Genomic DNA, 8947 nt, shown 5'->3' with positions numbered 1-8947 from the left:
CTAACCAATAAATATGCATAGTAGGCTTGGGGCAATTAAGCCTACAAGCTTATTAAGGGTTTATTAATGTATGGCCATATTCTATTGTGTTATTTTTTCCCTTGTAAATATCCATCTCCCGTTTTTAGCATACTGTAGACGCTAAACGACTGAGTAATTCACAAGTGGTCACCAGGCACCACACAAATGTCCCGACAAGACAGCCACTTGTTTAGAGAGAAGTAACGCATATATAGAGAGAGAATTGAAGAAGTAATTAATTATTAAAGATGAGTGAGAGAAGGATCGGAGTTGCGGTAGATTTCTCGGTGGGCAGCGTTGCAATGGGCAATCGACAAGGTCCTTATCCTCCTCACCATCCGCCCTGATGTTTACGATCAAACCGAGGTCCAGCTCTGGGAAGCCACCGGCTCTCGTACGTATATTGCTTCTACCATCTAGGGGTGCTCTTCAGCTTATTTATTCGGGTCGTTTGGGTCGGGTTGTTCGGGTTTGAGCTCAAAACAAATGGACCCAAGAACCGACCCAAATAAGTTCGGTTTGTTTCGGGTTTCGGGTTATACGGTTCGGGTAAATTCGGGTTGGGTTTCAGGTTTAACAAATTAAAAAAATCCACCTTTAATAATATCATAAATTAAAAAACCATATTCCAAGTCGTTATAAAATGATAATATACAGCCATATTCAACAATAACGCGCATATATTATTTAGCAAAATATGAAATTTATCATACAAGAATGCATTAAACGAGATGAATGAGTGTTATAGCTTGTGGATTAATACTTGTATAGATTGAAGAAACATGCTCAATAAATACTGGTTTAAATACTATACTATTTAAGTTTTTGAATTGAAGATACATTCTCTGCATGCTTTATGGTCATTAATACACTGGGATATGATAGATCCAATATTAATTGGAGTCTTGATAACAACCAAATAAGAATACATAAGGTTACTGTGCTACTTCACCGCTAAACTACTCAATAAAATTAGGGATACATGCATCGATGTATTATACTTCGGGTTATTCGGGTCAACCCGAATCTGGGTATTTCAACCCAAATACCGACCAGAATATTTTATCTCGGGTTCGGGTTAGGAGTTTAATCGGTTCGGGTGAATTCGGGTTGGGTTATTTGGGTCTCGGGTCGCTTCGGTTCGGGTTTGTTATTCGGGTACGGTTAAAAAACACACCCCTACTACTATCATATGCATTAAGTGTGCCTCCATAGTATATTCATTCAATATTGTCCATTTTCAGCTTTGATCCCCTTGGCTGAGCTTAAGGACCCCAGTATCATGAAGAAATACGGGACTACACCTGATGCGGAAACACTAGATGTCGTTAGCTTGGCCGCCACACAAAAAGAGGTGACTAGGTTTTCCCTCCTATTCTCATATGTAAACGGGCGTTAAACCTATAATTGTGGTCGGTTGTAGGTTGTTGTTCTCATGAAAATATTTTGGGGAGATCCCCGAGAGAAACTATGTGAGGCCGTTGATAGTATTCCAATAGACTATCTCGTTATAGGGAACCGAGGGCTTGGCAAGTTGAACAGGTAATCTATCTTTCTTTATCTTTATGCGCTTTGAAAGTGATTATGTGATATTAAATAGTTGTAGATAGTTAATGTTGTTTGAAGTTGTAATATGCTGAAAATCTATAAATACTTGTAACCAAAGAAACTGTTTTATAGCCACTGTGCAAGTCTTAACCGTTGTCGGTCCCATATTTGCAGGGCTATTATGGGCAGTGTGAGCAACTATGTCGTGAATCAGAGTTCTTGCCCGGTGACGGTCGTGAAGCATGCTTGATGTCATCAAAGTCTACCAAGTTTGTAGTGAATAATCCCTTATGTGGAGTTACTTACTTGTCTTGGAACTAAAACATTTGATAACTGCATTTCAAGGGTGTACACCTTTATAACTTCAGTGTTTGTCCATGGTTGGATTCAATTTTACTTTGGAATATTTCTTGTGATTTCTAGATCAACAGGTAAGATAGTATCTCTATTTGTTGTTTAGAATTTGGTCGTGTATTCTTGTCTGCATAACCACAACTAACTGACTAAGAGTGTTCATTGTTCGGTTTAAGAATCCAAAGGGTTGGTTTTCTATAAGAATCTAGTCGGGTGGCTTTAAAACTTTCAAAGTGTACCAAACGACTTTGAATTGCAGTTTAGGCTGACTAAAAACCTGACAGTAAAGACTAGGCTTCAAAAGTCTTCAAAGTGTATCAAACACTTCCATCTAAAACCGCTAAACTGTACAACCGAACTGTTAAACCGTAAAACCATGATTAACAGTCGATTTGGCCGACACAATCAACCATCCGGATGGTTCGGTGCATAAATTTTACCAAAGTAAAATTTCGTCTGAACCGGTTGGACCGGACCATGAACAACCTTGTACCTAGACTTGCGAGTTGGGCTTAGTATTGAATTGGATTTTGGGAAGGGGAGTGCTTGGTTCTGTTCGTTTGGGTTTCGGTGTTTGACAAGTTTGTTTCAGGTCAGGTATTACCGGGTTGAAAGTGGTTTCAGATCATGGTATGGAACTTATATATAACTGGCAGGTAACATCGGATATGAAATCGATTTCTAGCAAGACCATGTTCCGGTTCAAGACTAGGTTATTTTGTGCACCTCTAATCCAATGTGCCATTTATTTGCAGCCTCTGGTAGACTTGTAGTTGTTACTTATGACCAGAGTCAAGCTTCCATCTTATTTCTGATTTTTTTTTATTTATTATTATAAAAGCAAACCGTGAAACCATAAAGAAGCCAAATTGTTGGAAACATAATGGATTATCAGAAATTGTTGGAAACACTCTTTGATGGTGTTCTTAAAAGATCAGTATAAACGATTGATATCTCTTAAAAATGCTCACTCAGGCATTAGGGGTTGTTTCAAAAAGATGTTTAAAAAGACCAATAATTTGGGATACCAACCATCTGGTCTAAAAACTGTTGACCAGACTCTAAATCAGTAACCACTGATCAGTAACTTGGTTAGATTCTGTCGGTTACCTCACCGTATAGATCACTGATAACGGGACTAACAGAACCGAACCATAGCTTCAACTTTTAAAATCAAAGAGCATAATTATACAAAACAAAAGTACTCCCTCTAAGCCAACTTATCAAAAGATACAACTTCCAATACACAAGAAACAAGTCACAATAACATTAAACGCCTGGACCATCGACTGTTGCTGAGATATATACCTATATATACTAAAACATTTTCTCATGTACAATATTATTACTCCTGTCATTAAGTCAAATCATAATCGAAACATAACGACAGATAACTGAAAAGATAATAAGCCAAACCATAAGCAAATAATTTCAAATTTCAAGATTCATCCATGAAAACTGCACCATGTCCACTTGCTTTCATGAACTTCTTCAACAAAAGCACCATAATAGCAATAGTAAGTCCAACAGCCGCCCACGTAAACAACCGGTCATCAGCAGGTTTCTGAACCCTCACCACCTGCTGCTGACGTGGCTCCACTGTATGTACAGAAGATGACGCAGCAGGTACAACATTGGCTACCTGCTTTGACACATTTGCCACTTCAGGTTCTGTAACTTCTTCACCGACAATTTCATGGTTTTCCTCAACCTCTTGTTCTACATGTTCAGTTATCTCAGTGATAGTATCTTGAGGGCTCACAGGAGCTTCTTCACCTGCCGCCACGTCACTGGCATCAGGTGCTGGCGGCTCTGAAGCGTCTTCAGAACTCGGTTGAGGGACTGGAGGCGCCTTGCTGATCATATATTCATGAATCTGAATAATCACAAGGTGTTAACAAACAATTCTTGAAAAAGTAGGCAACTTTGAATAATATTTGCAAGGGCAAATACTTAAAAAAAATAATAAAAAAATAAAAAAAAAAACAAAAAAAAACCAGCACAGTTTCTGTAATTTTCTCGTAAAACATACTTTCTGTGTTTCCTTGTAAAAATCCCTTAACAATATATTGCACATTAAAAACCAACATATTTTCTGTTTTTATCATTAAAGTCCCTTAACATGTTAAATTTGAAAAATATATCTCTTAATTATGATTGAATGAAAAGATTATATGACAAATTACCTTATAATTGCGATAAACAATTTGTTTAGAACATTTTAATGATTTTATATTTACACAAATCATTTTAAATGTTTTTAGTTTTTTTATTTTATTTTGAGTTACGTCATCCAAGCTCATATATTTTGATTATATTTATTTAAAAAAATTATTTTGTTATAATTAACTTATTAAATTAAAAAATGGAGAAGAAGAAGAAGAAACAAACATTGAACATTTGAACCGACTTTCCTTTCCACGTGGATTGTAAAAAGATTCACCAGTTTGTGTAAATGTAGCATAAGGGACATTAATGTGTAAAAAAAAGTTAAAGAGACTTTTATGAAAGGAGAAAGAAAGTAAATTGTTTTTTATGTGCAAAAAATTGTTAAGGGACAATATGAGAAAATACTTAAGGTATGTTGGCTTTTATAGTATTTGACATATTTGTGACTAAAAAGTTAAATAAGAGTGATTAAAAGAAGACCTCATCAATGAGCTTTTGACGATCCGGGGTACCAAATTTAGGGGCAGCTTCACGTGACTTAACGGCAAGAACACGCCTTTCGTCTTTCTTATAATCCAATGAGCCCAGCGCGCCATTCGGGTTGGTGGGCATAAATGCAATAAGTGCTGTTAAAGCAGTTCGAACTGCAAGAGAAACATATGTCAGTTATAATAAACATAAAATAATCATTTACACAAGAAAGAATAGATAAGAAATACTATTTACCACTCCACGATGGCTGCCAATGCTCAGGATGGTGATTTGAGATGCTTAAACATATCTTGGTTTGAGTTTCAAAGCGTCCATTCGGCTGTAACAATAATGATTAGGTTAATCAGGTATACAATAAAAAAATCAACAGGTTAAGAACAAAATAATACCGTCAACAGCATAAATGATGGTGGTTTGAACGGGTACTCTGAAGGCAACTGAATTCTACCGTGATAAATTCCTCCTTCAAATTCAGTATCACTCGGTCCCCTAATCGCAAATTGCCATTCAAATATATTTTCCTAAAAAATCAATGCATAACCGAATTAGTAGCCGATAATACTTCACCTTTAGCTTATAAAACAAAACATTCATATCATACTCCTTAAGACATTCATGTTATTAGTAGTTTCTATTTAACAACATGGCATCTTAATATAACATTTTCATTGAATGGTGAAAGAGAAGCTAATTATACCTGATTTGAAGAACTCTCAGTTTAATATAGAAATTTAAACGAATGTGTTGATAAACACAAAAAAAATAAAAATTGGAATCAGTTTTTTTTAACTCTCTGATTTCGTTTCGTTGTATATTTCACATAACCGAAACAATCATCGACAAAATTTGAAGTAAAACCCAATTTTTATGGTCAAAAGTCAAAAAAAACCCGAATGTTGACTTTTACACAAATTCAGACCAATTCAACATCGACCCAGATATTATTGATGAGTAATAAATCAAACCCAGATGTAATTAACCAAATCATAGACTTTTGATCAAAACCTAATAAGAAAATTGAAGCGCAATTGTTAAGAGATGTAAAGAATGAATTACCTCAAGAGGGAGGCTCATGAAATCATCAGAGGGGTTGGATTGCATCTCTTTGACCTCCTGAAGAATCCTCTTGACGGATGGATTCTTCATGTTGTACTTGTCACCCATGTTTGAGTTTGAGTTTCAGATTCAAGAATCAAGATCGAAGAATATTGGTTTGATTGAAATTGAATTGGGGAAAACTGGTTTTCAAGGAAGGTGCTATCTCATGACGTGGTATTTCTACGTGGCGGGTTTTCAGTGGTTGATATGGCTCAAGAGGAGGGTGTTTGGTACTTGGTTTTCGAGACAACCAATTAATCATGATTTCATTTTTAAATTGTAATACGTGAAATGAATTAAGAATATATTTGGTTGTAGTTATGAAATGAGTTATTACGTTATGTTGTTTGGTATTTAAAAAAAATGGTATAAATGAAATAAAAATAATAAAAATACTTCTATCAAAAAATATTTTTTTTACAAAAAAAGAAAACCGCAATGGCGATGGTGGTGTTAGCTCCGGTGGCGAAAATGGTGGTGTCGGTGGCGACGGTGGTGGTGGGCGGTGGTTGAGGTGGTGGTGGGGATGGCGGTGGTCAAGCGATGGTAGCACTGGTAGTGATGGCGATGGTAGGGCGGCGACGACGGTGGTGGCGGTGGCGGCGGCGGTAGTGACGGAGGTGGTGGCAACGACGACGGTGGCGGTTAGTTGGTGGTGGCAGCAATGGTAGTGGTGGTGGTCGTTGTTAGGTGGTGGTGTTGTTGAGAAAATAGGATGAATGAAAAAAAAGAAGGGGGTGGGAAGGAATGATTTTGATGGAATGGAATTCCATGTGTAATGAATGATTCTATTCCATTGAGCAACCAAACACCACATTTTCTATTTTCATGTAATGAATTATTTCATTCCTACTATCATTCCTGCATACCAAACGCTACCTAATGTTCGGTATGAGAGAATGGAATAGAAAAAAGAATTAAATGAATCATTGTCATTCCATTATCATGTTTGGTTACCATGTAGAAATGGAATGATCAATCACTTTATTTTTATTATTATTAATATTTTATTAGTAATAAAAATAAAAAAAATAAATAATAATATGAATATTCATAATAACTAATTTTTAGGACCCTCACGCTACAACAAGATCGTTAAACCGAATAAAAATAATCGTAACAATGTTGAATCACGTATATGCTTTGTGAAATGTTAACTCGTCAAATTTAAAATAATAGTATTGATAGTGTAGTAATAGTTCAAATGTAATTATAGTTATATTATTACATACAAAACAATAATGATAATTATATAATAATAATTATAAGTGAAAAATAATAATAATCGTAATATAATTATAAGTACAATATAATAAATATAAAAGTAATAACAATTGTTGATTCTATTGACTTTTTCATTCTTTGAAGAATGAAGAAAAACACTCATACCCAAAATAATGAAAATCCTAAAAATGAAAATAGTTTCATTCCTTATGAAATAATATATTCCATTCATGCATGGTAAACAAACATGTTTTTTTTTCCATACCTTTGAAATGACCCATTACATTCCTCATTTCATTCCTTCATACCAGACACTATCTAAGAGCATTACTAGTCGGTTCTCTAAAAATATGCGAGGGGGATTTGTAAATTATATGATATGGTTATAAGATGTTGCGAGTATAGCAGATAGAAAATGTTATATGAAAAAGTTAAATTGGGGGTTTTACTTTTCATACCGTATAATTTTTTAATATTTTCTAAAATTGGTTGTGAGTTGATGAAAAAGAAAAGATAATGATAAAAGTATAAAAAGTATTATTTAAGTAAACAAAAGAAAGAGAAAAGAGTAATTTTTAGTATAATTATATTATATATAGATATACGGTAGTGAATGAGTTGGGAATGCTCTAAGTTTTGAAATTGTTTTGATAATTTTATTCAAAAAATATTATGTTCCAATCAGTTCACTAAAGTTTTTTTTTGCTCCAATGCTAGATATTTTACCTGTATAGTAGGTTATCTAAGTTTTTATTAATAATTTGGCATTGCATAATATTTTTTTTAATTAAAAAAATTAATAAAAATTAAGAAAATAATATTTAAATTGCGAAACCTTGCAAAAGTTGCAAAAAAGCATATGAAAAATTGCAAAAACTTACAATATAATTAACATGTTCCTTTTTATTTTTTTTGTATCAAAACAATTAATAATTCTACTATTAAATGTTTTAATATCACCTAATTATCTTTTTGAAAATTTTCTAAAAAAGGGTGATGTATTATTAAAAAAACTGTAACTTAATTTTTTCTACTTTTTCCCCCATTTTTCTCAATTTAAAAATTATTTTTCTCAATTTTTACTAAGTTTTTCAATTTAAAAAAAAAATACTTTGCAGTGTTAAACTATTTAAAAATTTTAAAAAAAACCTAGATAACCCGCTATCTAGGTAAAATATATATGATTGGAACAAAAAGGAAACTTTAATGACCTGATTGAAACAAAATTTTTTATGAGTGACCTAATTGGAACAATTTCAAAACTGGGATAATATTCTATAGAGAATCCCCTTGTGAAACTAATTAAAGATTTGGTTTTACGGTCAGTCTTATGTTTTAGATTTGTTTAGGCGGCTTCAGTCTTTTTAAACCGTAGTGAATAGTACCCGAAAACCTGCAACAATCAAATCAACACCGTACCTTGTACTCCGTAGATAGGGCTATCTGTTGCTGATTGTGTCAAAGCTGAATTATTGAGCCTTCCGGCTCCCCTCTTTCTCTCTATTATATCACAAACATAACACACATCACACACAACACAAAAACATACCTATACCCAAGTAGAAAAAAATAAGTTATATTTTTACGTGGTATTTTCATCGTATACCAAAAAAATGCCATGGTTTGATCATTTGTTTCCAGACTCAAACGAGGAACAGTCAGGTTGTGCATATAACAATTAGTCGGAGCAGTCGGGCTTACCAAATTTGGATGTACTTCCAGACCTAAACCAGGAGTCAGGCTATGCATATAACGAGCAGTCGGGTGATGCTAGATTGTCGCTATCTAGTCAAAAGTATTAAAATTAATGTTTCTAATCACCTAAGCAAGCTAGGGTAAGTAGGGTGTCAAACCACGAGGAGTATGTGGTCAGTGCAATGTGAAACTGATTCCTAACATTATGAAGTGACTTAAAAGTGCTGATCACACTAGCAATTGATTTGGTATAATCGTTAACAAGTAATTCAGCAAAGATTCAATCAATAAATAAAGCAAATCACACATGCGAATCCAAATAAGCAATTAACAGTAGTCTCATGCA

The 8947-nt window shown here is 34.1% G+C and overlaps 1 protein-coding gene and 1 pseudogene across 2 annotated transcripts; one reads left to right on the top strand and one right to left on the bottom strand.

Annotated features, from left to right (window-relative positions):
- The first annotated feature begins 269 nt into the window (after positions 1 to 269).
- On the top strand, positions 270 to 1851 carry LOC143599951 (universal stress protein PHOS32-like; annotated as a pseudogene). The gene is made up of 4 exons (XR_013147385.1): positions 270 to 415; positions 1266 to 1375; positions 1445 to 1563; positions 1744 to 1851. The product of XR_013147385.1 is annotated as a universal stress protein PHOS32-like (transcript).
- A 1495-nt stretch (positions 1852 to 3346) lies between these two features.
- LOC143599950 (ubiquitin-conjugating enzyme E2 32-like) lies at positions 3347 to 5763 on the bottom strand. Its single transcript, XM_077077774.1, has 5 exons — positions 5641 to 5763; positions 4974 to 5105; positions 4819 to 4903; positions 4573 to 4736; positions 3347 to 3799 (listed from the first exon to the last, which is right to left on the bottom strand). Exons 1-5 carry the CDS (start codon positions 5746 to 5748, stop codon positions 3362 to 3364), a joined length of 927 nt encoding a protein of 308 aa, XP_076933889.1. The 5' UTR covers positions 5749 to 5763; the 3' UTR covers positions 3347 to 3361.
- Between the last annotated feature and the right edge of the window lie 3184 nt (positions 5764 to 8947).

This window comes from Bidens hawaiensis, unplaced genomic scaffold (genome assembly GCF_021521415.1).
Source record: "Bidens hawaiensis isolate Kalapana, Puna unplaced genomic scaffold, B.hawaiensis_p1.1 tig00053138_1, whole genome shotgun sequence".
In the NCBI taxonomy this organism is placed as follows: Eukaryota; Viridiplantae; Streptophyta; class Magnoliopsida; order Asterales; family Asteraceae; genus Bidens; species Bidens hawaiensis.
This window is presented reverse-complemented; position numbering and strand designations above follow the sequence as displayed.